Source organism: Pterocles gutturalis, unplaced genomic scaffold (genome assembly GCF_000699245.1).
Source record: "Pterocles gutturalis isolate BGI_N339 unplaced genomic scaffold, ASM69924v1 scaffold3548, whole genome shotgun sequence".
In the NCBI taxonomy this organism is placed as follows: Eukaryota; Metazoa; Chordata; class Aves; order Pterocliformes; family Pteroclidae; genus Pterocles; species Pterocles gutturalis.
This window is the reverse complement of record NW_010117815.1, coordinates 131,539-158,415: the sequence shown is the minus strand read 5'-3', so window position 1 is coordinate 158,415 and position 26,877 is coordinate 131,539. Positions and strand designations below refer to the sequence as shown.

The following is a 26,877-nucleotide window of genomic DNA, read 5'->3' as shown; positions in this document are numbered from 1 at the left end:
CCGCTCTTGTCATTCATTGTTAACAGATGAGGAAGAGCTGGGTAAACATAAATAAACGACACTGTTCTGCAATTCACTTTGTGTGAGGATCAAAATGAAGTCTTAGGCTCAAATGTTTAATGTTGATTATGTCTTGGCTCATGCAAAATTTCATTGCAAGCTGTAATTTGGCACTGACCCAATGCATCATCTACAAAAGTTACGTCTTAAGAGAGAATAGGGCTAATGTAGGAAAAAAGGCTGTTAGATGAGCCTATCAATCATTTCTGGATTCGTGCAGGATTTTCTGACTAAACAATACATTGAAATTGTTTTCTCATTTTAAATACAACAGATGCTCAGACACCATGGTGATGAATTCAGTATAAACGTTCCATTTGGGAGGTTCAGTTATATAATGGTGCTCTGAATTTCTGGGAGAAATACGTCTGCCTTTAGCAACCAGTCCAGAAAGCAGCAGATAATGGTTCCTGCAAGTCAAAAATGTAGTGAAGTAGTGATTGATGGTATTTTTGTTGTTTGCTGTGTCACCCTGAGACATTGAGTCAAAAGGACACACGTGCAATGTCACCGGACGGTGTGGCAGAGATGCATTAACAGTTCAAGCCTTCTCCAACATGATGCCACTACAGCTCTCGGGGTACCTTGCCAAAGTACCATCTGGAGCTACATTTCTGTTCAAAGGGTGGGCATGATGGGCAAGAGCAAACAAAGAAATATCACTGATGAATAAAAGAACGAGCAAAAAAGTTAACAGAATTAGGGCTCGTAAAAATCTAGTTGATCTATGCCTTATCTCTTCTGTCCTCATTTTATAACCTAGTAGGAAAAAAAAAATGGTCAAGCTTAATATATATACACCTTGTGTTAACTAACAAGCAAAGAAAGGTTAGTATTAGCATTACAAACCAGAGCAGAAACAAGGCTGTTATCAGTTTTACCTGCTCTCTTGAGTATAGAGTATATTTTTAAAATTAAGAATATAATTTTCCTTGGCAAAAATGAAGTATGGGATTTTATATTCTTAAAATGACAATAAGGTGTGTATACAAGGAAAGCACGAAAGAATATTGAGGAAGTGTTTTAAGAAGCTGTTGGTGTGGTCCATCTGAGTTTCATGGAAGTCCTTGCCCAGCCCACCTGGGCAGCAGCTTCTCCCTGCCTACCCAAATGCTCTCTTCTGTTGCCTGGTCTCAGCCTGGCACAGGCATCCAGTCTGTCACCACTGCTCCTGCCACGCTGCATGGCTTGGGGACCCCTCCTTCCCCACTCCCCGCTGGCAGGTGTAGGATGGGAGAAGAGCTTAGCACAGGATGTGTGGAACTGGCTGCTCTTCCAAGGAAGACGGGAAGAAAGGGAGATGGTCTGCTTGCCCTTCGGGAAGGGAAAGCGCCATGTAAACATGGATAGGCATGTGCGCTTGGTGAGATGAGAGCTTCTGTTTTAAAGCAATGGAATTGCAAAATATCAGTAGTGTATCCACTGGAAGTGAAATGTAAAAACACACCCAGGGTCTCATGGGATCTTTCTGAATGATTTATTGACATGAGGGAAAACCCTCAAGAGTCTCCTTCCCCTTTAGTGATTGGGTTGCTCACCTATGACTTGAGAAAATTACATCACCTGTAAAAGGTGCAAAAAGAAGCTCAGAATACAAAAAGTTTTGGCAGGAGGCTGGGACACTTGTGTTTTCAGCACCTTAAAGAGTGATGGCATGGAAACACATAAAGTCTGAGAAAAGAAGAAAATTTTAAATTAATATAATTGCTGGTGATTGTAGCGTGAAGTCTTTGAACCTAAGTTGAGGGCTCAAACAGAGAAAAGTTTGAGGAAGCCCAGCTTGACTCAAAATAGCCAAAAGCACTTCTGGAATGAGCGTTTTATTGAATTATTGAAGGTCCTTTAGGATATTAATGCTGTGGTAGATGAGATGATATATGCCGGAGTCAAATTTTTAGAAATTATTTGAAGAAATTTCACACCAGGATTTCTTGTTTAAGGTGCAGAGCCAGAGACTGAACGAAGGCACAGATGTACCCTGCAGGCAGAAAACGAGGGGTTTTTTTTGTTTGTTTGTTTAAGAATATCCTGGAAGCTTCTTTTAAAGCTAAGGAAAGTACAGCTGCCTTTTGTTGTTTATGCAAAATGCGTAAGAGACAGTTTCACATTTGTAGTTTAAAAGGTAAGTTTGAAGTTGAGAAATAATGAGCAGAGGCAAAACAAGAGGATGTGAATTATCTAAGAATATGAGAAAGTACAGCTTAAGGCAGACAACTACAAAATTATCTTGTTTCTAAATGAATGGAGTGGCATTATTTTTTTTAACTGGCACTTAGAAGTCATAACTAAGCCAGTTATCTTTGATGAAGTAAGCTTTTTAGCTTGATCTGCAGATTTGGTGAAAGAAAGCAGGATATTGGCAAACACTGCTCAACAAACGCAGCACAGCATAAATTAAAAGGGCTTGAAATTACACACAGTGATGTTTGTTTATTGTAAGAACACATTCTTCCGGGTACCTTGTAAAGGGCACTGAAAATTGCCGCATGGTAAGAGCTGCTCAGTACAGCCACCCCACTGCGGATCAGTGCCACTTACAAACAAACAGGGAAGAGGAGGATCACAGGAGCCTTGCCAGTAGCCTTAATTGTTACCGCGGTTGAAGTTCAAGGATCTAAGAGTGGTTTTGTTTGTTAAGGGTATTTTCTGCAATTTTCTATCATCCCTCAAAGGTGTTTCCCTTACGTTCGCAGCAAATAATGTCTTGACTTCACACAGACAAGAAAAGAACTCGCCCTCTTCCATTTGTTTCAGAAAGTTTCTAGTTACATATTTCAGCACAGTAGCAATGTTTTTCCTAACTCACTGGTAATCATCGCCCAGACTAGCTAAAGACCAGTGACCTCTGCTTCACAGTTTGCCTTGTCTGTGTAACGCAAATGCTTAGAAACAAGAAGCCACCTGAAAATCCCATCTAAACATTAGGGAGTAAAGCTGAGAGTTAGCCTTTGTGAATATGCCCCCAAATAGACCTGAGTCCCCTTAGTACTGCAAATATGCCTCTTGGACAGGATAGTGGTGAAAGGGGCAGCAGTAAAGTCACACTTGCAATTTCTATCAGCAGGCTTTCTGCATCCGACAACAGCAGTCAAAGTTTTCTTCCCATCAGAAAACACAGTCTGTATTCATTTGCAGGTAAACTTATGTAGCTGAAATGCTGAAAATACTGGCATGGAAATACCTGAAATGCCAAACACATATTTTCCCTCAATGAAATGAAAGCAGGGAACACGACATGCTCCAAAATGCTGAACCCCTGCAGAAATCTTTAGTCTGTTGGACCTCCTGCAATTAGAAAAGGGGAATTTGGGTGACGAACCAATTAAAAGTCTTTGAAATTCGTTTTGTCCACATAGTAAGCCATTTTCTGCTGGCAGAAAGCCTGGCCTCAGCCAGGCTGTGAAGGCAGATGCCCATTCTGGCTGGCAGAGGGCCTGGCCTTAGCAGTGTGCAAACACCACACACTGTTTATTTTCTGCTGCTTCCAGTTCCCACTGGAAGAGCTACAGACCCCTGAAATGTGAACTGAGCGGGGATCTGCAGTGTCACTTCTGGGGGGGACTAAAGTCTGAGTGAGGTGAGGGGCAGCTGCAGCTTCGCACAGCCGCCTCTCACCGCGCCTCCTCCCGGCACCACGGGTCGGAGGCGAGGAGGGGAGGCACAGAGCAGGAGATGCTGCCTGCCCCTCTCTCCTACCCAACAGCAGCCACCCCCACCTGCCTAAACACCCCTGGGAGGGTGTTTACTACAACCTACCTGGTTGTTTAAAGAGTGAACCGTGAGTGCGGCTTCGCCCGCGCAGCAGGGAGCTGTGTGCTCACACTGCGACCGTAATGGGGTTAGCTTTGAATTCACGCCAGCCTCATAAAATCATGTAAATATTTACAAATGTTGGTGCACAGTGACTGGAATGGTATTGCTCTTTGTTAGAAGTGCAAGAAAAGATCATTTAATACAAGCAATATCTCCTGTGGGTTTTTGTCTAATTTTCTGCCATGAAATCACTACTGACACATTGGACCAGCTGGAGTTTCTTCAGGTAGTCCTGATGTTGTGCCTGCCACCTCTTCCTTTATTTCATTTCTTTGTTATTTGTCATTATCCTGTGGTATGGCTCTTGTACAGCAAAAGAAAACCTTTCTCTTAGTGCACAGATGAAATGGGGCTGAAAATTACAGCAGATAAAACCCCAGCTCTTCGAACTGTAATGTTAAGAACTCTTCAACCAAAGTAGACACCTAATTGAAGGTAATGCTGGCTCTATGTATCTCTTTATTACTTTGTCAAGCTTACATCATTAAGCATGTATTTGATTTCATTATACCGCAGTAAACAATTTGTTGTGGTAAGACGCCCTGGTTTGCAGTGTACTGCCTGTAGGCAAAGTTGCCGTGTACTTTAAATGTGGATAGTGCTGTCTTTACATCTGGAGTGATGGAGCAACAGTGTAATTATCCTATTACCTTGCTAAAACACCTAATTATTCATCAATGATGTGAAAACCTGAGAACTTAAATGTAAGAAATTGTAATATGAATGTAGCTTTTTTTTTTTTTTTAATTGACACTTTAACAATATTGATTTGCTAGGCTGCTGGAAGGAAAGGATCCCATACAAAATCATGGCAATGGGGACTGCGTATCACTAAAATGGTGTTTATACAAAAGGTTGATTTCTGATCTTAGTAAGTGTAGTATATATGCAAAGTATGTGTTTAGCTTTATAGTTTAAGTATATATGCTTAAGTTTTACTGCATAAAAAAAAAAGTGCTGCTATTATTCTAGCCTTCGCAAAGCCCCTCATTGCAAGTTTAAAGTGAGACAGATATATGCTTAAGTTTTACTGCATAAAAAAAAGATGTGCTGCTATTACTCTAGCCTTCACAAAGCCCATCATTGCAAGTTTAAAGTGAGACAGAAAAAAGGTAAAGGAAAAAGCTAGTTTTTCCTACTTTTTAAAAAATGTCATCGAACTGTGAGCCCAGCTTAAAGTCAGAATTCTGTCTTCAGTGTTGCCTGATCTCCCCAAGAAAAGAAGTTCCTGAATTCTATTAAAAATTGTTGGTTTCTCAGCAAACAGCATGAAGAGCTTTTCCTAGGAGAAAGGTTTTAATAATTAAAATTAGTCAATACTGAAGTGCAGAAGATTATTTGATCTTCTTCAGAAACTGACACTTTCTAGAAGGAAAAAAAAGTGCAATTTCTCTAACAAATCACTTTGTGCAGAACTGGGAGTCAAGCAGAAGAAATTCGCTGCAAAAGAAAAGAGGGCAGCTCACCAGGGTAATAGGTTTGCTCAAAATAATTGTGAATTTGAACATCAAGGTTGAGATTTTTAGGACATTTCCAGAAAAAAATGTTTGAGACTCTCAGGATGAGATGTAAAAATGTGTTTGTTAGTACTTCAGGGCATTATGTCTCTCAGACACATTATATAAAGTTGCTGTGGGCTGCTGTGCTCCAGTCCAAATTTCAATTTGTCTGCTTTTTCCTCTGTAATTCAAACTGAGCTCAGCTGTTTTATCAAGTCAGTCTGTATTTTTTGCACAGAACTGAGGATGCCCACCTTCTTTTAATAGACTTAAATTTTGCTCCAATAGCCCCTGTCAACTTTGGTTACTGCCAGCAGATGAAAAGATGGAATAAAACACATGCTGGTGGATGAATGTGCCCAGCACGGGCTGGATTCCTTCAGAGCTGTGCTCTTTTTCAGACTTTCCTATAATGATGCCTGTGCCACCTCAGTCCATGCTGTGTTCCTTGCTCATATTCAGACCCACGTATTCCTCTGCTTTTATGAACACCAAACTTCTTCCCTGCCCTGTTCTGTCCTGTTTCTTCCTCTTCATTCAAAATCTGTCATTCTTCTAGTGCTAACACTGCTATCCAGCTGTGCCCTTCCTCACTGGGCATTTCCTAGAAAAGCAAAATGGTCCTTAAATATACCCTAGTTTCCTTCTGCAGTGTGTTCAGAGGTTAGTGAATATACGTCTGAAACCAGACTGCTGCTTTTTCAAGGGGCCATCACAGTGGGAAAGGGCAGCACGGCTGCTCTGCTGCCTACGTCATTCCGAGGATGAGCGGGTTGCTCTTGAGGGTGGTTCTGAAAGCACAGAAAAATAAGTTTGGATGCTCTGGCAGGTTACAGTATCTCACCTTTTCATTGTACTGCCAACCTGTGTCTTTGCATTCTGTTTTTTAGATTTTGATGTTGTATAACTAGAGTCACTAAATTTAATAAATATAAAAGATCCCAAATGTTGCATTAACTGTGTTTTAGAAAGATTTTTATCATGTGAGGAGGGCAACATGAATGTACAACCTAAATCTATAGAGTGATGCTGCAATTCATCAGAATTCATGTTGTGGCTGAAAAAAAACCCAACCTTTTGAATTATTTTGACTTGCTTGATTCACAATGTACAACCTAAATCTACAGAGTGATGCTGCAATTCATCAGAATTCATGTTGTGGCTGAAAAAAAAAACCAACCTTTTGAATTATTTTGACTTGTTTGATTCACCCTCTTTGATCTCTCTTTGTGGCAGAGCAGATGAGAAAGTGGAGAGGGAGGCAAAAAAAGACTGTATGGGCAAGCAAACTCATGGATGCACAACCAGCATTTTTGTTCCTATTTCCCAACTTCAGAGCACTAACCTTTTACATTCTGTAATTTTTTAGCAAAGGTTTTTGTTCCTATTTCCCAACTTCAGAGCATTAACCTTTTACATCTGTAATTTTTTAGCAAAGTTTATTCTGTGTTATGTGAAGTACTATAAAGTACACATGCTGTTTGTAAAAACAAACAAGCAGGACCAAAAACCCAAATGACACAAGAACTTCCTTTAATATAGAAGAAGAACATAGAGAGGCTAAATCTGCTCATACTCCGAGTAGAGACGTGAAAACACTGTATTTGTACTTCTGATTCATTAATTGATGTCCTCATTATCTTTTCTAGAACGTCTAAGTTTTTACCATTCAACAATAGACCAGAACTTATTTTTTAGCATCATCCATGCTCCTGCTGCACTTTACAATTGAAGTGTTCACTTCCCAGTAGTAGAAGAACATCTCAGAGCTTGGGCCTGGCATGAGGCAACCATCACAAAACCCTCCTGAGAACAAGGGGGAGTTTCATGGGTGGAACAGGGACAAGTGATTATCCAGGCCTAGAGGAGCAGCAGTAGCTTGCGCACAGCTCTGTGCAGTTTTATTCACTCCTCATAGTTACGCTGGTGAATAAACAATTTCACCGTGGATAAAAATAGATCACTTTGGCATGCTGGTTAAAAAGAGCCAGAGAAAACACCATGGTCCCTTTGGCTGAGGTTCAATTGCAGGTCGCTGTTGCAGAGGAGATGAGACACTGTTATGTGAGTGATGCTATTGAATTGCTCGATTGCCGATGACTTCTGCAGTGTCTGCTTGTATTTTCCAGGAACTCTGGTTCTGCAAAGTACCTTTGATCATGCAGGTCCCTCTATATTACAGAAACAAGCTCTAACCTCAGTGCAGACAAAACTTTAGAGCAAACAAAAGTAAGAATGAGGATGCTGCTGCCATGACAAACTCATCTGCAGGCAAGGAGCCGAACAAATCAAAGAGGGGGGCAACCAGCAGCTGGGGTTCTGGCAGCTCCTCAGACACTTGTTTCCTTCTGGTTCTCCCACTTTTAATAACAAATGGGGAGAAGGGTAAAACTACCCGTATCAATAAAAGCAAAAAAAAAACAACCAAAAACAACACTTCAGCAATTCCACAGTACAATCTACCTAAAGCAGGAGCTGCTCACATCGCTTCAGAACAGAAGGAGGAGGAAAATTTTCCATCAACCAAAATGCTGAAGTCAGCTTCTTAAGCAACAAAGGAAAATATTTTCACCTAGCAAACTATTAATAGCAGATCATTCAAAACAGGTCAGCATTCAATTGCTGCTGTTTTTATCTTTCCCTCTAGTTTGTAGCTCTCACTGGACTGACCATTTTAGAAAAGTTGGCCCCAGAACTTGAAAACTGGCACAGCGCAGCAGGTCACAGACTTCAGATTCCAAAGGCTGTGCTGTTCTTTCTCAAGTCACTGGCAATAGTTTTACTGTCTGCAGCTGCAGGTGTCCACACAGCCGTCCACAGCTTCTTCATACATAGTGCCACTGCTGTAAATTATATTTCCAACATGAGTTAAAATTACAAGGGAAGCCTATCATCATTTTGCTGTTGATACCGTAGCACAGTTTGTCTTGTAGTAACTGGCAGGGCTCCACTTTCCATACAGATGAATGATATAAGTAACGTACACAGATGAAATGTGTGCATGTTAAGGATAAATTGCTTTATTTGCTTCATTAACAGCAACGTGATAAAGTTATTCGGTCATAGACCTACTGATTAGACTCAATCAATGTCTCAAAGTTTGAAGACTGTCAAAATAATTAAATGGTTTGATAAATCCGAGACTATACATCCATTTACTATCGTCAAAATAATTAAATGGTTTGATAAATCCAAGACTATACATCCATTTACTAAATATTTAGAGACATTTTAAAAGATATTTACCATATCAGTATTCCATGAGCTTTGAGGATACATCTTTGTAAATAATATTCACTGCTTCATTGACTTTTAATATTGTCAATGCCTACAGCCCTACTGCAATTCAAAAGAAAGTATTTTGAGATTTACTTGGCTTGGCATATTTATTATACTACAGGCTTCTTTATTTGGCGTTGTTTTTATCTGCCTCTTTTGCTGTATTTTCCTTACAAGTTTAGAACTTTTAAAAGTAGCTGGTAGGTTCAGGTATAGCCGATAAAAGGTTTTCTGGGTGGCAGTATATTGTGCATACACGATGGGAAATTCATGATTGTCCTTCAATGTAGTTGGACGTTGCAGTCTGCACAGCACCGCGTGTATGGGGTGATTAGCTTTCACTATAGAAATAACCATGATGAGACCTGCCTATTTAAGATACCCAGCTACCACTATGAATTAATTTTGAGAAATCCGGTGGCCTCAATTTCGGAGACTTTGAGAACACCATGAATTGTGGCGTTCTGTTCCTCCCAGTGCCGTGGTCTGTTGTACCGACTGCAGTTGACTCAGTCTCCATCTCAGCCTGCCCATTTGTAAAATCGGCAAAATAACGACACTGCGAGGTAACTGGTAGTTAATGGGGAACGTGTTAATGCATTTGACAAAAAGCATTACAAGGGCTATCATTAGTGTCTGTTGTGAGCAGCTATCAGCAGTTCTGAATATCCAAGGGGACCACACGTGCCTGCTTCCAAACACGACATGTCTGAATTGGGTTTTTGGTTCGGGACCAACTCTAAACAAAACAACAAACTAAAAGGAGACAGATGGTCTCTTCCAGCTCTTCATTGCACTTTTATTTTCCTCTTCACAACCATTAAAGGACAGATTTTCAGCTGATATAAGATGATACAGCTCAGTAATTCTGTTTTCTAGACTTTCCCCATTTTTTCTTTTTTTTTTTTTTAAACGATGTACATTTTTAGATTTAATAATGGTCATTCACTTTGAGTTATAAGCTGCCACTTTCAGAGCAGAAAATAAGGAATACCATCTAGCAGTACACAGGTAAAATCAATCTACTTCAAGCTGCCCAAAGATTGTTTGATGATCACAACCAAAATATTGATGAGTTTACAAGATCATCTGAAAGACAGATGGCATCACAAAACTGATGCGTTCTTCTGTGCTAGGAAAGGAGCCTGTGTCATCTTAAAAATTCTTTTCACTATAATCACTTAGTAGTTTCTAGAGTATTAGCAATTTCTAGATGCTTTATTTTTTGGTAATACCTTATGTGCATCAGATATGAAAAAAATGAATGTGAAGTTCATAGATAAGATCACAGTGGAGAAAAAAAAATTAGACGGATTTAAATATTTTTAATCCTGGGGATTATTCCATCCTCCTTTCCTTGTATTGTGACCCACTGTATTGTGCTCCTGACAGTAACTACTCATTGCAAACACACATCCTACCTTTACATTTTTTGGCACGCCCATGGTTATTTCAATGCGGCTGTTAATCTATATGAAGATTTGTGGGGACAGACCCCAAACGTGCTGCCTGAAACTAACAAAAGATTTCCAGCTTTCTTTGAAGTATTCATCTCCAGTATGGAGTATATCTAAAAAGTAGGTATGTATTTTCAAATAGGCCACAGGAAAAAGGCTTTTGGAACTTCACATACTATTTTTTTTTTCTCGTGCCATTTTTCCTTTCATCATTTTCCTGGATTTCTAAAAGCAAATCCTTAGAGAATGAAACAGACAGACATTCATTAGAATGTGGAAGAATAAGGGTGATTTTTTTTTTCCCCTCCTAATTAACTGCCCCAGGGAATAGCTCTACCAGTTAGGAGGAAGAACAGTTCCTCTATTGTGCCTTTTGTGACTTAGGAACAGTAGATAGAGGGAGGCTCTGAGCTATAAATCAAACAGTGAAAATCCTTTTAACTGAACACACCCTTGGGCTTCACACAGAATAAGGCCTCGTACTAATCATAAGCAGAACTAGTTGGGTTTTTTGGTTTTTTTCTTTTTTTGCTGAAACAGGGTTTTGCTGGAAAATGCTTACGTGTCAAAGCGAAAGTACCTTGTGGAGGGAACTTGATTTCAAAGAAATTTTGCTGAAACACAAGCAGAGGCTATTGGAAATCTCCCTGATTTTCTCTGGGTTTGTCTTGTGGTTTAGCCAAGAGCCTAGAGACCCAATGTCTCCATCACTCTAGCTGACCGTACAGGAATTCGGTGGTTTTCCTGTGCTGTCCCTCCCCTCAGCAAGGGCTGCAAGTGTGCGTGATGTTTTGTTTGTGGGTACAGGCAGATTGTCAAAGGGACAATCTGGGTACCTGGAGCGCAGGAGCTCTAAGACTCCTGTAGAGAGCTCTGCCTTAAACCACAACTCCGAGGGCTAGGCTGTTATTCACAGCCTTGGATGTGCATGGAAATATTCCTGTCTGCTGCCTCGTTTACGGCGCTAATCATCCCTAAAGTTTTGAATGGTCAGGGACGGATTCTACTGTTTAAAACCACGGCAGCGCCGTTCTCCTGAGCTTATCCATTAGCCACCTCTCTAGGAATATCTCCGTGCGACCAAAATGGGAACAAAACGTGCCAAAATCTAGCTTAACTGGAGCAATCTGGGTGCAGTAATTTGTATTTCAGGTAAAACTGCCTCCTTGATGCCACAACAGTCTTTAAAACCAATCCACAAACCCCAAAGCCGCAAAGCAATTTCACAATACACAGAACAGGGACCAGAGCTCTGTCTCTTTGATTATTAGTTTTTGTGTTGGAAGTATAGGCATGTCCTGCTACAGCAATGCGTGGCATAGAGGGTTTTAAGTTTCACCTGTGATGGGTTGTTCTGCAAATACTTTATGTATTTTTAATTATGCTTTTATTGGTAGCACATTTTAATGATATTTTATTGATGCTTCCCTGTTTTTATTTGAAGACAAAACAATGGACACTAACCTGTCTTCTCTCAAAGTACTTGACAGTAGTACACTTAGTACTAAGTCTTTTATCCTTTTCTGAACCAGAATTCCTTATTTCAGATGAGTATGATAATTAATCATTTATGCATATTACCATATGAAAAAAGAAAAGGATAAAGATTTGTTTCTTGCTTCTTCTAGAGAATCTTAGCAAAACTAAGTTTGAAAGCCACACTCCTCTGTTGCTTTATGTAATGAATTTTAGTGCAGTGAAACGTACTGCATTCAGAGTTTGGTGGATTGGAGCAGGAAGAAAAAAATATTGTCTGCACCACCTCACCAGGACATTTCAAACTTACATGGTATGAAGCAAAAAAGCCAGCAGGTAATGAGAATGGGGTGGCTGAGCTCCTGTAGCCATGGATGCTGTAAGATTAAGTCCTGTATAAGTACAAAAAATGATGGGCCTCTCAGGACCATACCGACATGCTTTGCTTTGGATATAGGCTTCGAAGTGTCAGGCTGGGCTGGAGATACTGTATAGGATTGACGGCTCAGTCCTTGAGCACTGTGTGCTTAGATTGTCAGAGGAAATGGGAAAGAAATTGCTAAAGGTGAAAAGAGCAAAAAATTCACGTAACAAAACACGCTAAAGGTATATTGTTCACATTGAATATGCCTTGAAAAATAAAAAGTGCCTACTTCTTATTCATAGGAATTATGCATTTGAGAGAATGTGACAGCTGTTTCTGACCCGTCCTGTACTGAAGGTTAAGCAGATTAAGATGGTGTTGCCAACTGACTCTGTTATTAGCAGAATTTCCAGGGACTAGGTGGCAGTAGCAAGTTCACATTTTGCTAAGAAAGAGTAAGTAAAATTTGAGATGATGGAAAGAGATGGCCAGTAATGGACTTGCCCTTTCTAGCTAAAATCCAGAACTCTCTTTGCCTTTGATAGAACTTTTGGAGTAATAAGTTGTACACAGTTTCTAATGTGCCTATGGCTAGTCGTCAGTTAGAAAATGTTTTCATGGCAATCAGCTTAAAAAAACCCCAACCAAACTACTGAAAAGTAACTGAATAGAATGAATTAATTTCTACTGAGTTTTAATCCAGCAAATCTTGGCAGGTGTGTGCAGCACCACCCCAGTCAGTTGATACAGAGATAAGAGTGCAGAGAGATAAGGGTAAGATAACAGAGAAGGGTATGATAGTAAAAGAAAAATGGAAAGAATATGGACTTTGAAGAAACATGGTTTAACCTTGTAATTGTTAATTTTCCACAGTGTTAACACTGATGCCTCCTATCACTCACATGCTATTTTAAAGGCAGATATCCCCAAGAAACTGAACTAATTGTAATAATTTTAGAAAGTCATGCTTATGAAATGATAGCAGAAACTTGTTTGCTTCCCTTTATTGTTTGTAAAAATATCCTAGTTCATTATCTATCACAATTTTGTCTAAAGAAAACAAGATTTAGAAGTGTTTCCTTCTGGGTCTTTATTGAAAGCATCAACTACCTAGATGGTTAAAATAAAATACCTCAAATTTAAAGTATTTTGACTTTCTGGGAGGCAGTGTGTGTCTGTGTGCTTTTAATTAAGGAAAGGCTGACAGTGATGGGGGAAGGTCAAGTCAGTACGCTAAATGAAAACTGTAACTCTGCAACCTCACAGCGTTCCCTGAAAATGTAATAAAAAGGCACCTAGAATTGACATGATTTAGTTGGCTTTTTGCTAAGATACTGAAATGCCTCGTAAGAAACTATGAAACATAAAGTAAGGAACAAAGACCTAACAAAGGAGCTGCTGAAGCTGCAGAAATAACTGAAGGTTAGAGAGCCAATGGTAAGGGTTAACAGCTGCCTCTGTGCGTTAGAAAACAGTAATTGTTATCAGGGAGGAGGGAAACTTCTGGGCTGGGGCTCCTCCTGGGCTAATCCAGTCCTAGGAGGATGTGGTTGTCCCCACCATTCCGGTCCCAACTCACAGTTGCCAGAACATCCACGTAGGATGTGGAAGATCTTTCACGCTGTCTTGGTTCCCTCCTTGGCCTGATTTGGACACGGGTCTGAGCCAGGAACTCCTGCCTCCCCCAGCAGAGCCTTACCAATGGGTTCAGACTGTTCGGAATCAGGGTCACTTACGCTGTCTGAAGCTCTTCCATTTGCACAGAGTCACATACAAATTACTGAAGAAGACCTCTTCCGAAGGGAATCCCCACCCACTGGGCTCTAAGGTCCACGCCTGCTCTCAGAAGTAGAGTTTTGACTCCACTTAGGCTTTAAACAAGTTGTTGTGCTCAAGACACATGGCTATGTGAGTGCTCAGCCCCTAACATGCAAATGCCTGAGGAACTTCACTGTGCTTGCTGGTGATGGATCAGCATCGTGGAACTGTTGTGTCTCAGCTGTTATTAACTCTGGATTCTCCTGTTTATGGTCTGATTGCCAGCATTCATCCTCCAGTGCACAGGCAGTGCCAGTTAAGGGTACTACATTTTTTATTTTTTTTTGCAGTCTGCTGTCCATTGTCAGAATATAAATAACAAATCATACAGTTTTACTTCAGAAAAAAAGTCCATTGCCTTCACAAGAGTTTTGTCCAGGGTAACGTTTACAGTAATGGCTCACTGTTTCTCTTATTGTTTTGGTAAACGACAAAGAAAAAATCATATATACTTGCTTTTTCTTTTCTTTTGTGGTTGTCCATGATAACTGCAAGAGCTTTTGTATAAGAAGCTAGTCCCATTCCTCCTGCCTCTGGAATGTTACATTAAATATATTTGGGGAAAAAGTTAAAATTTACAAGAAGTGTAGGTAGTGGAAAATTGGTTACCAAGTAACACAAAACCCATTTCAAAGTGGGTGTAGTTTTTTGGCTGCAGAGGGAAATTACTCTGTAATTAAAGAAGAATCATCCCGTAGCAAGTAAAGTCACCCCAAGCAAATGATAATAATTTGGAATAAGAGAAAATGAATACTTCATAAGCGACACTGGAGGCTTAGAGTGCTGAATGTTTTAATGTCCCAGTGGTTTAAAAGAGCAAATCCTACAGCTGCTACTCTAAGCAGAAAAACTCCACCTTGCTGCTTTATGATGCTGGATTTTAAAATTGAGGCACCAAAGGGATTTAGATTATAGTCTGTGACAGACTGTGCTCTCAGTACATGGACACTCTCTGCTCTCCTCCCTCCCTCCCAAAAAGGGAACAGCTGGTAACTGAAAAGTAAACACGTGCAAAAATATATTTATGACTAAAGGGATCTGTTTCACTCAGTATCTAAGAAATTCAGTATTTATTATTCCACGCAGCAGACATTTTGCTGTGTTGCATGCTATATTACTACAAGCTGACATTGTCATAGAGCTTGCAGTCTGTTTGGACAGCTCCTGCAATTCTGCTAAAGGATAGATAGTCCATAGGAGTCAGAAAAGCTATTTCCAAAGAAGGAAACTCTTCTGGCAAGGAACACACAGATATGTGTAGATAGTGAAAAAGGAGGAAAAAACCCAAACCTCTAAAAATCTGCCTGTATAGTTTCTTAAATTTCAGCACGTAGCAGACAGTATCTCTGAAGCTTGTATCACAAAATCTCCAGGAGGCAATATACAGAAGCAAAAAATACTGGGCACCAGAAATGGAGCTGCTGGTATCAAGCACCTCAAATTTCCTATAACGTGCTTTGATAAAACATCAAGAAATCGAGGGAATTGAGATACTTTCAGACCTAGGTGATAGATAAGCAAAGATCTGCAGAAACATTTATGATGCTTTCTATAACTGACTTGAGAATAGAAGTCCTACTGCACGTCAGTGGAAATAATGAAGGAACTTCAATGCCATGCAGATACCCCAACTTCACCAGCCCTTCATTCATTGCTTTAAGAATAATTCCCTTAAACATTAGATACAAAATTTTCAAACACTTAAATATTTAACCGTGCTTTCTAGAACTCAGTTAATAGTCTACAGAAGTCAGGTGATCTCCATATTGTTGTCTGAAATGTTAACGTAATCAGTTATTCCAGAAAGAATTAATGCAATTTGTTTTGGGCAATTTTACCAGATCTAAATAATCAAAATGACGAAACACTAAAATACTTCTGAAAGGGTCCTTCATTTGTTTGATGTGATGGTGAACTGTAGTTTTTCACCTGCAATGACTACACAAATACCTCACTCACCTGATAAAATGAAAAAGTGCAAGCCTAAAACAAAGATCAAAATCCTGCTCGGGTACCTGAAATTCAGTCTCAAATTTTGTCAGTGGTTAAACACTTGTTCTAAAGCATCATTCAAACTCCAGATGGTATCTAATGACTGTTTGGGATTATAAACTTAAATGACTGTTCCTTTCAATTATGTGTTATTGTTAGTCTTTCTGCTAAAAGAAGTAAATACGTCATTCTCCCCTCTGTCTTTTTCTTAGTTTGCATTCTATGAAGAGCCATGTTTGTATCTAGATACAATCCTGATTCCCTGTTGGTGCAATAACTAAACTTCCACATTTTATACACCATGAGAAACATCCTGTTACAATTTGCTTCAAATAGATCCATTAAATTTTTCCTGTTTTATCTGTGCTACCATAAAATGCACACTTAGACCTATAGTATGAACTGTTAATTTTTCCCCTTGCAAAAAAATAAGTCAAAAATTTCATGTGTATTTCCACTGCTAATCAGGTTTTAGAAAGGTCAAAAATATGAATGGTGTTTATGATATGAGAAGCTGATTATATATGAAGTAAAATTTTTTATTGCTGATATAAAATTTGGACATTATATGACTTGATTTGTGTAATTAAGGTTTTTTCCTAAGGGAAGGATAAAACAGGCTATTTCTCAAATCTAATTTTCCTTTGAAAACGGTAGTGTGCCTACAATAGCACTAAATGCAAGACTGGGACTGCAAGAGTATAGTGGCACTGCCTAGCAATGCAGCCATTCGTACAAAAAAGGGTTTTGCTCGATGGGTATTTTTTTCTATTTATGTATTTATGATCAGTGATTTAGAGTTGCTACACCTTCACTTGATCCTGTACCTTCTCCTGGCTATTGACTTTTGAGATTTGTTATTTAACAAGCGTGTATCACCATGGCTTGAAGATGATTGCCTAGCCAAAAAATACAGGAAGGAACACGAGTTAAAAGTCAAATATTCCACTTCAAAAGTGTTAGAGATGAAACTGCTTTTGAAGGTTTTTTTGGAGGTCACTAAGGATTAAGATGCATTTTTAGCACATGGCCAGTGTGGGAAGTGCACTGCATTTTGATGTGAAACACCACAAAAATTTCTGTTCCATATTCCTGGAAAGTCATCTTTCTCACTGTTTCCAACAGAGCAGTTCAAAAGGAGAGAAGCTTTCTTGATAAGAAACGCCACCTGCATTGTGTACATTGCCTATCTGCTGCTTACAGAATATCTGGATGCCAACACATTACTCTGACTGGTACTCTAAACTTGTCATGACTGCCATGCAGCCAGGGATGTTTAGATGGTTCTGTTCCTGCCCGGCTTTCCACACATTCTCAGCTCTTGGTTTCAAGGAATCGCTCTCTGTCATCTCCTCTCCCCACAGTTCTTTCCATAATTCATGGAAGTGCACATAACGCTGAAAATCTCTCATAAAAAACCCCTCCAAAACTCTAATGGAACGTGAAATCAAGTAAATAGGATTGCACATAACGCTGAAAATCTCTCATAAAAAAACCCCTCCAAAACTCTAATGGAACATGAAATCAAGTAAATAGGATTAGGTGCAGCAATTAGTTTGCATTTTTAGCTGCAGACCTGTTCCTTACCCATCAACAAAGTAACAGTTAAATGTGTGTAGCTCAGATGCTTTGAATCATTTGAGAAATAGAGGTAATCAAGGGTCAGAAAGAAATAATATAAGAAATCTGCCAAATAAAACCTAGCATTCAGATTTTCAGTACTGGATTTTGGGAAATTATTTGCAGTATCTCATGAAAACTGCAAATATTTTATATTTTGTAGCTTGTGCCTTTATATATTTCTATGTAGCCACTGGAGGACAAGTTTACTTTTTCAATTGCTAAGTGCCCCGAATTTTTGTATCCTTCACTTTAATTGAAGCTGTTCAGGACCAGGCAGAAGGCTGCTGAGCTGCCTTGCAGGACTGCAGGAGCACAGCCGATTGCAAGCTACCTGGGCTCCAACGAGCTGAGAGGCATTGTGGTCCCTCTTTCTAGGAGAGCAGACAGCAATCACACGAGGTGTATTTGTAGGCGTACAGAAGGCTTGTTTAAAGGTTGCACTTTTACATGGAGCACAAGGGATGTTCAGGTTTTCTGCTTTGCCCAGGAGTCTCAGAGGATTTTGACCGGCCCCTCCAGCTTCTGCTCGCTCTCAGTTACAGTCTTGGAAGTGAGGCCACAGTTTAACAGGCTGCCTAATCTAAATTACATGTTTGTGCAAACAGACTACAGTTAATTATTGTGCATTACTTCAGTCAGCGGCTCTGGAACAATATGATCCATACCTGATAGAAAACTACACAGTAAATTAAAGCATAACCTTTTATCTTCCTATTCCGTTTATACTGTCCTACTGTCACCTACTATTTCATTGCTGGTTTCAGGCACAGCGTTAGCTTTAGCACCTTAATGACTCTTTAGTCATCAGAACTTTTCCTTAGAATCTTGATTTATCATCTCATTTTTCTTTGGGAAGTATTTTGGGAACATTTTAAAATGTTTTTGATTAAGTTCCACTTTATAAAATAACACAGGTTTCCCAGTTGCCTCTGTGCAAGCTTTGCTGTCTAAATTATCCCAGCAGTGTTCTTCCTTCGACCATACTTTTAAATTTGTTTCCTATGGGCCACACTTTTAAATCCCAAGCGATCTGCTGTCCAAAGGGAGAGGTCACCATTTCATCTCCACATAGTTTTGGAGGGGAGACAGACCAGGCAGCCTGCTACTAACACACATCTCTGCTAAAGAGCCTAATTTCCCTGTCAAGTCAACAGAGGGTGGAAAGAAGTTTCCATTGGATGGTTCAGAGCTCTTAAATTACCAAACCACAGTGAGGTGTGACTATCCCTCAGTCTGTGCTAATATATTGTTAAATGCTTTTTTCTGTTTATTACCCAGCGATAAAACCCCATTTAACTTGAAATATAAAATTGATTTTGGTTTAGAAAAGCACAATGAGCATGTGTTGATGAATAAGTGTCTTTTAGACTTTAACTCTGCTTTTTAGAGCTACGAATATTTTTTAACACTTCTGGTGAGCCACCTGTAATCTTTAGGGTGGACAGAGGTGCATTCTTGCAACTAATGCACACGTTCATCGCCCACTGATTTAGAATTACTCATGTGAATAGGCTCCTTATACTGCAGTGATGACAATACCACCACCTCTTCCTGATTTATATTCTGTTCCTATAGCAATTTAATTCATTATCCTATTGACTTTCTCCTCTGAAGCTGAACATTAATCTGAAGGTTATAGAGATTTTACTAAACCACCCTTCCATTAGACATGTGTTCCCTCATCTGGCACTTTCCTCAGAGGCTTATTTTTCAACACTAATAAGCACTGCAGTACAGTAAACTTATCTTCTGGCTGAAATACTTAAAAATTACCTGCTTCATTTCCAGTAAAGTGCCCAAAATATAATACAGAAGGCCTGTGGCAACTGACAGAGCTGAATTTCAAACTTCTGCAAGCTGTTGGCAGGACTGTCAGCGTTACGAGGCTTAGTAGGAGCAGGAGTACAGCTAGTTCTCTAGTAACCGCCTGTAGGAATGCGGTTATGAAGAAGCAGGACATGCCTGTCCCCTCTGCTCAGGGACATCGCTAACTGAGGTAATGCTCCTCTCCTGAGGAAGAGGAAGGACTATGTGCTAGCACGATTTGATGAAGAGCCATGCTAGACTAGCAAATCCTCACATCAGTGAGGCTTCCTTTAGAGAACAAAACCCAAAGACAGACCTTGCGGAGGAATTCAAATACTGATGAAGTGCAGAGAACTGTGCAGAGAAAACAGGGTTTTCTGTGCCCACAGATTTGAGGCCTGAGCCAAATGTCACACAGGAGGTGCAAATGAATGTTCAGCTTCTAGGTGATGAAATTTTTGGGAAGAAGATAGGGGCCTTATCAAATAAAAGAGGTAAATGGCTTGTAACAGGCAATACGATACAGAATTCACCTGTACTTGCCGTTTCTTCTAACTTGCTAACTGGCCATGACTTGTTCCACTTTGCCAACATAACTAAATGCCTAGTACATACACAGTAAAGGTTTTTTGTTTGTGTTTTTTTCTTTTTTTGGTATGAACAAGACAACATTAGGATTTTTGGGGAGGCTATTTGGAACCACAGAGGCAAGGCAAAGGTGTCCAGAAGGTCTCAGTGACAGAGCCACTGTTTCTGATTTAACAACTCAGACTACTCTAATTCTGCAGATGGCTGGATTAAATTATCATGGGCTTCTATCTGACAGCCCTGCTTCTAAAAATATCAGAAGTTGGATTTGCAACGCTGATCTCTCTGATAAGTAATCCTTTACTATCACTAGAAGTTCCCCGCTCACACCGAATATGTCTGCAAGTTAAAGTAACTGCAGTAGTAGGAGAAGGCTGGTATTTCAGAACTTCCAGCCTCCTCCTGTGATTCCCATTTTCCCGTATTTTCTTTGGTTTTCTTAGTGGTTTTTAGCAGCAGCAAAAGCAAATCTCGGTTCCAAACTGTCTGTATATCTTGCAATATGTACTCATTTATCTAGACGGTATTCTGACTTTCATTTTACATCTTATGTAGCGGATGAAATAATTGTGTGCTTATAATCTCTGTCAATGGGTTTTTGAAAGGTGACTTGGTGGGCAGAGAAGGATAAATCTATTTTTATTCATATGTTGTGGACTACGGTTTCTTATTTGAAAGTCTCCAGCCATTGAGTTTGTGAAAATAACCTCAAATAATTAAGCTCCTTGACTTTCTGCCTTTACATTGATAGGGCTGGTACAGTGCACAACCATAAAGTGGTTGGAAGTCTCCTTTCATTTTTCTGCTTAGGAAAAAAATTGGTATGGATTTTCATGACTTTGCCACATGGTAGAGTTAAAGGGTCCCTTTTTCACCACGAACCTTTGGGAGGTTGTTACCTTTTTATTTTAACAAGGTGGATGGTGCATGAACAACAGCACTCGGGTAAATTCTGCTGCATTTTGTACTGCTGCTGTCTGAAAAGAAGATGGTTTTTCTCATTAAATGATATAGACTCTGAAGGATTAAAAACTGTTTTGCATAGAGACATTAGGCAGCAGACACAAATGATTGGTGTCTTAGCTGGGGACTTCAGTTGAGGCAAGGTTTTCTTTTAATCATGATAATACAGCAGGATGCTTATGCAGAGTAGGGAATTAAACACACTCAAGTATGTATCAGAGGGATAAATGAATGCTCGATTCATTTATTAAAGTATTCCAAAGTCTGCCTTTCTTTCCATATTAACAGTGCCAAACATATTGATGATAACCTGATACACAGTTTCAAAGCCCTTACACTCAAACTATTTAATCATTAGTTCAGTATTCTGCCTACTAAAGTGATAATTAGGGGCTAAAAGGTAACCAGACTATTGCAGAGATCTCTCTTGACAGCCTTTAACACCTAGTTAAATGTTAAAGCCTGGAAATTACAAGCCTCTCAGTATTGTTCAGACCACAGTATATTTTGAAGCAATTTGCTATTTCTAGGTTGTTTTTCACGTCATGGTACCCCTACAGTGCTCTCCAGCTTGCTCTGAGTCTGTCCACTTGCAGAACAGCTTCACTAGGCACAAAGTCCCCAGGAACAAACTTCTCGCTTAGTATGGATGTTAGGTGGGACTTCCAGATGTGTAAAGAACTCTGCAGCTGATTCAGGATATATTGGGGCTGTTTAAAATCTTCTGCCTTGTCTTCACTGGGATTTAATTTGTCTGTTTGAGGAATGGGAATGAGCTGGAATGGATCTTGGGTAACTTCATCCGTGGGAATTGTTTCCACAGCAAAACAGAGGTTTTGGTAAAACCCATAGTGGGTTTGTCCAACACAAATAAGAACAGCAATAACAAGGCAGAGTCATGGGCATTAGCGTGCAATTAGCAGTCAAACAGTGTGATCCTGTAATGATTTTTCTCTTGTTACCTACACCTGCTAAAACCTAAGCAATATTCATTGCTATTCTTACCTGCACTAGCTAAATTAAACTAACGCCCTTATGCAGTTGTTTTTCTTTATCCCATCTTCTCTGCCAGCATTACCCGATGCAGAAGTGAACAGTAATTAGCAGCAACACTCCTGAACGCACACTTTACGTTACAATGACACATACTCTATCGTAAAGTCATCTAGCTTGTCTACAGTTTTCTTACTACAGTTGCTGGGAGCTGTAGACATTATATCTTCCAGTGCTGAGAGTTATAGAAAGTCACTTATTTATACAGACAGCACTTGCAGGGGTGGATGTATATGCTAAGAACACCGTCAGCTGCCGCCCTTCACTGAGAGCTTGCACCCATACTGTTCAGCATGACTGATTTGGATCTGGGCACGTACTTTGGAAGCAGTTTGTGTTCTGTAAGATTGAACTGTGCACATGCAGGTTCAAATTAGTAATTAACACTTGACCTTACTGTAACTTTTCCTGTCCAGCTATCTGAAACTTTCAAAAACACATCCTTAAAGGGCAGAATTCATCTCGCCATCTGAAAAGGAGGCGTCTAGCCTAAGCCACTCGGTCTGTTGTTTGTCTCTGCTCTGTTGTCAAGGGAGATGCATTTCCACAGAGTGATTTCTCCTGTCCTAAGAGATGTGTCTCTGGCTATCAGGAATGATCATCTTCTGAAGATGTTAATCGCTTTCAATTCACTGCAGGAGGAATTCAGATAACTAGATGAATCCTGCATATCCTGTGGATCCAGCTGTGTGTGACTGACTGACAGTGGTTTCCACTTTGCTAGGTTTTCTGCTTTTATTACGAAAAACCTGAGAGGTCTGTTAGCAAATAATACCAAATGTTAATAGTACTTCAGAACTCCTACTTTCAAAACCAGAAGAGCCTAGTTACATACTAAATATTGCAAAACAACACTCTACATTGTTACCTTTTGTTACAGTCTATGACTGATGAATTTGTAATTTAAAAACTCTTTTAAAAATATCTGAAATGACGCTGATACATCATATCAAGTGCAATGGTATTCTTGCTTTTGTTTGAAAGCAGCCCTTCTGTAAATCTGATTAGTAAAGCAAAGGCCTTATTCACTACAGCATACTTAGCTTTGAGCTCGTAAAGACGTAATACGTTATATGTTCCCTGGTTATAGCATTTAACAAGGGCAACCAGAAGTCAGTTGTGTAAGACACGAATAATTTAATGAAAAAGCTGCCACTGGCTATGTTATACATCTATGTAGCTTATAAAACAAAGCAAATGATTACCATCAATTATAACACCATCATTTGACAACTCTGCAATTAATTTCCTACTCTTAAATAACTGCTGTTGCACAGTGCCAAAGAAAATGCCACACATTAACTGACTCATCACCAGAGTCTGGGACAGATAGTACAGATGGTAATTTGATTATTCATCCCCAAGAAAATAAGTGCTTTATTATGAAATTTATTCATTTTGATCTTCTGAAAGAATGGTAACAGGCATACCTCCAGTATCTTTAAAAACAATCCCTGCAGTAATATACAGCTATTCTAAAGCGTTATTTTATTTGGAGTAGAGTTGCAAGCTAGATAGTCCATAGACATGGCACAAGCGGATGAAGGATGGGGTACTGCAGACCCTGTCCATTTCTTCAATGGCAAAATGGTCCAAATAAGAAGAATGGAAAGATCCTGCTTTATCTACCAGAAAGTCTGCAAACTTTGCATCTTGGAAAAGTACTCCATATACGAGACTAAAATATTTATCCAGCCAGAGTAATGGCCTATCCTGCAACAGCAATGAGGATCATAAAATTATGGTCTGTTCAGGGACAATTACAGACATGCAGTTAAAATACAAAGCAAGTTCCAATTCTGCCAGGGTTTACTTGTGGAATTAACTTTATTTCTTGAGCAGACCAACAGAGTTCTGTGGAACCATCTCTAAAATTAAATATCACCTCATGAATCAAAGGCAGAGAGATAATGTAAAGTGTTATGCACTGTTGAGTAGCAGAAGTAGCACTTTTATAAGAACTTTGAAGCACTTTCAGAACTACTTTGTGGTTAATCTTGTATTTGCGTTTACTAGGGTTTTATAGGATCCATCCAAAGATATTTGATTACTTTGTAAGTAGCGTGTATGAGGATACAGCGTGTCTATGCAGACAATAAATACAACAGTTTCATTTTTAGATGAGAGTCACACAAGTTGCAGCAATGGGCAAATAAAGACGAAAAAAAAAAGAATTCCCTGATTTTCAGAATGGACAAAAGGAAACAATTTTTGAGTACAAATCAGTTTGCAAATACCTGCAGGCAGAAACGGAAAGTGAGTAATTCGTACTGGTTCATTTGTAACTCCAAATATGTTGACTTACCTCCCCAGAGAAAGCCTGTCCATTGAGTAGGTGCTCTGATCCCTGGCTGTCTTCACTTCCAAAGTGTAACCGGATTTCCTCTAAGCGGTGACTATATGTCATCGGTCCTCCAGAGATGTTGACCAAATGCTCTTTGTCTAACCGTAGCGATACGTGTCTCCCTGTATTGTACATTGTGCCACCGACCTAAACAAAATGGGGTAAGGGAAAAAAAAAATGCATCTTTTCAAAATAATTTGTAAATCCTAGAAACTTGTTATATGTACTTCAGGATTTTGCTTTTTCCACACCTTTGTTTAACTGCAGCAATACATCTTATTGTTGTGAGATGAAATACACAACCTGAGGTTATACTTCAACTTCTGCTTTGAATCTGATACTGTATAGTCAAATATTTTCCTAAATCCATATGTACCTATTTTAGCCAAGGGCACACGGTTAACACAGTGAATAGGATTATTATACTTCTAAATAAGTAGGCTTTTAGATTTTTTTTTTTATGCGAGGTCTGAATAATGGCTTCATTACAAAATTTCTGCACTGAAAATGGGAACATTTCAGCTGACATAAATTATTTAAGTACACTTGAACAAATCTGAAATTTAAGTCACCTTTTTCATCCTTTAATATTTATAACAAAGTTATCCAAAAGTAAAGGTGCTGCAAAAAGCAGAGATATAATTATAATTATTCATAAATAGGGAGCCCTACTCCTACTGGAGCTGCAGGGAAAAACTTTCCTTGTCCTCCTCTGCAACTCGCTGTTTTGTTATGAATATTTTATGTTTACAATTGCCAGATAGTTTAGCTATAGCAGTACAGAATTAATTACAATTTGATCATATATCTCTAGTTCCTACTACACCTCCAATAGCTGCAATGCTCTTCAAGACTGATCTTTAATTTTAAGACGACTGAATGTTAGGCTTCATTTGCAAACTGATTTACAGCTGCTGTAATGAAAAAAGAAAATGAATGTAGAAATTTTTCATATGGAATATAATTCTGTCAGAATTCCCACTGCCACAGGAAAAGTTCTTATAGCAAGACGTTCCTTAATTTATGCCATTAGAAAGTGAAATATGCCAGTTTGAGTTAAAGCAGAATTGTGATTGATTTAAAAACATTCTGTGTGGATCCAAATGGTACACTTGAATAACATTCATTTACTTTAAGAAGTGTAGCAATATGCTTTGTTGCACTTCAATTTAAAATTAAAGACCTGGCTGTTATGTATGATATCCTATACTACATCAGTACTACAGTAATTAACATTGCCGCAGTGTCATTTTATCTGTAATACTAATTACTGAGTTTAAATGACCTGCTTTCTTGCACAGCGTGTTGTAAAAAGTTACACTGAACAGACTGTGCAACAGAACTAAATGCATGAGACTAAACAGCTTTTGATTGTTGTGGGGTTTTAAACTTTGATACAGATGCTCTATATTTTGTGTTCATTCCAATTCAAAATAAGCAGTAATAAAGTTCTTATGAAAAGTAATAAACACAAATATTCCTGTTCATTGCAAACTAAACACAATGATCTTATTTATAAATGCTCCTTAATTTTTCTGCTTGACTTTGCATGCATAATAATTAAATAGCAAGTTTAGTTTAATAGGTGGAAGAAGGTCAGTTTATCAAATTCAGTTTCAGTACACTGCAGATGAATGACATAAAACTGCTAATTGTAAGTAACAAATGGAGTTGAAAAACAAATAGGGGAAAATGGTTGAAAGCCTCCTATTCACATTCGGAAACTCACGCTTCACTGAACACTCAGCTGAATTTAGCAACTATGCAAAATATTCAGAATCCATTTTCTTACTTAAATTGGTACAAACCTCAAATTAGGTTGCCATTATTTTCCCTCTCAAGGTTAAAAGTGACCCAAATAACCCCTAATATGAATCAAATAACTCTGCAGAGCAGAGAGGGGAAATGATAAGAGGTAAATTCATGAACAGGAGTAACATTTGTCATTCTCATTTCCCCCCTCATAAAAATGCAGTGCTTGTAATGAGATCGTATTGACTGTTCTAAACCAGAATTTCCCTACCTAGCTGCAGAGGATGAACACCGGCAACACAACGAGGTACCTGACATGCCTCACTGCTGACCTGCAGGGAGGGATGGACGCTTGAAGTGAGCCTATAAAAATCCGCACGGGCACACACAGCTGTTACAAAACCCAAGATGTTCAATTTGAACAGTGCAAGGTCTTGCCCTCTCATGTGCTGCCTTAGGCTTAAGTGGAGCACTGGTTTTCCTGTTGTGAGTGTGTGCGCAAGGGAAGACGGCCACATGAACCCGTCTAGATCCAGGACCAGACTGCGCCTTCAGGACATGCCCACTTCTTTTCTTGAGAGTGTCAACACATACCACCATTCCCAGCAATTTTTAAGAGGCATTTCCTTCATGGGCATTTGCTTCCCTCAAGAATAGAAGTGTCTTACATCTGCCATCTACTCAGATGATATCTGAATGAAAGATTGAAATACTTAGGTACCTTTTTTTTTTTTTTAAATTTCCAGAGATTTTTCTGACTTGCCAAGATTGTAGAGTAAGCTGTGCTTGATTATGGGAAGTATCACCATAACGCTATGTGAAATTCTTTACTGCAGTTCAGGATATTGTCTGTTCTATGTACAAACCCAGTATCTTATCACCTTTAAAAGCGTACATTCCAGTATAACCATTTACAGTTGCAGGACATAGTATCACGGAAGTGCAATCACCTTCTGTTTGCAAGCTCAAAGTCTGCAAATGCATTTTTCA

The 26,877-nt window shown here is 39.2% G+C and overlaps 1 protein-coding gene across 1 annotated transcript in view; it reads right to left on the bottom strand.

Moving 5' to 3' along the window:
- The window catches only part of CA10 (carbonic anhydrase X), a 174,333-nt gene that overhangs the window by 16,078 nt on the left and 131,378 nt on the right, over window positions 1–26,877 (bottom strand). The window contains exon 4 of the mRNA XM_010075933.1: window positions 24,097–24,282. Coding sequence (XP_010074235.1) covers window positions 24,097–24,282 — 186 coding nt within the window. The remainder of the gene's footprint in view (window positions 1–24,096; window positions 24,283–26,877) is intronic.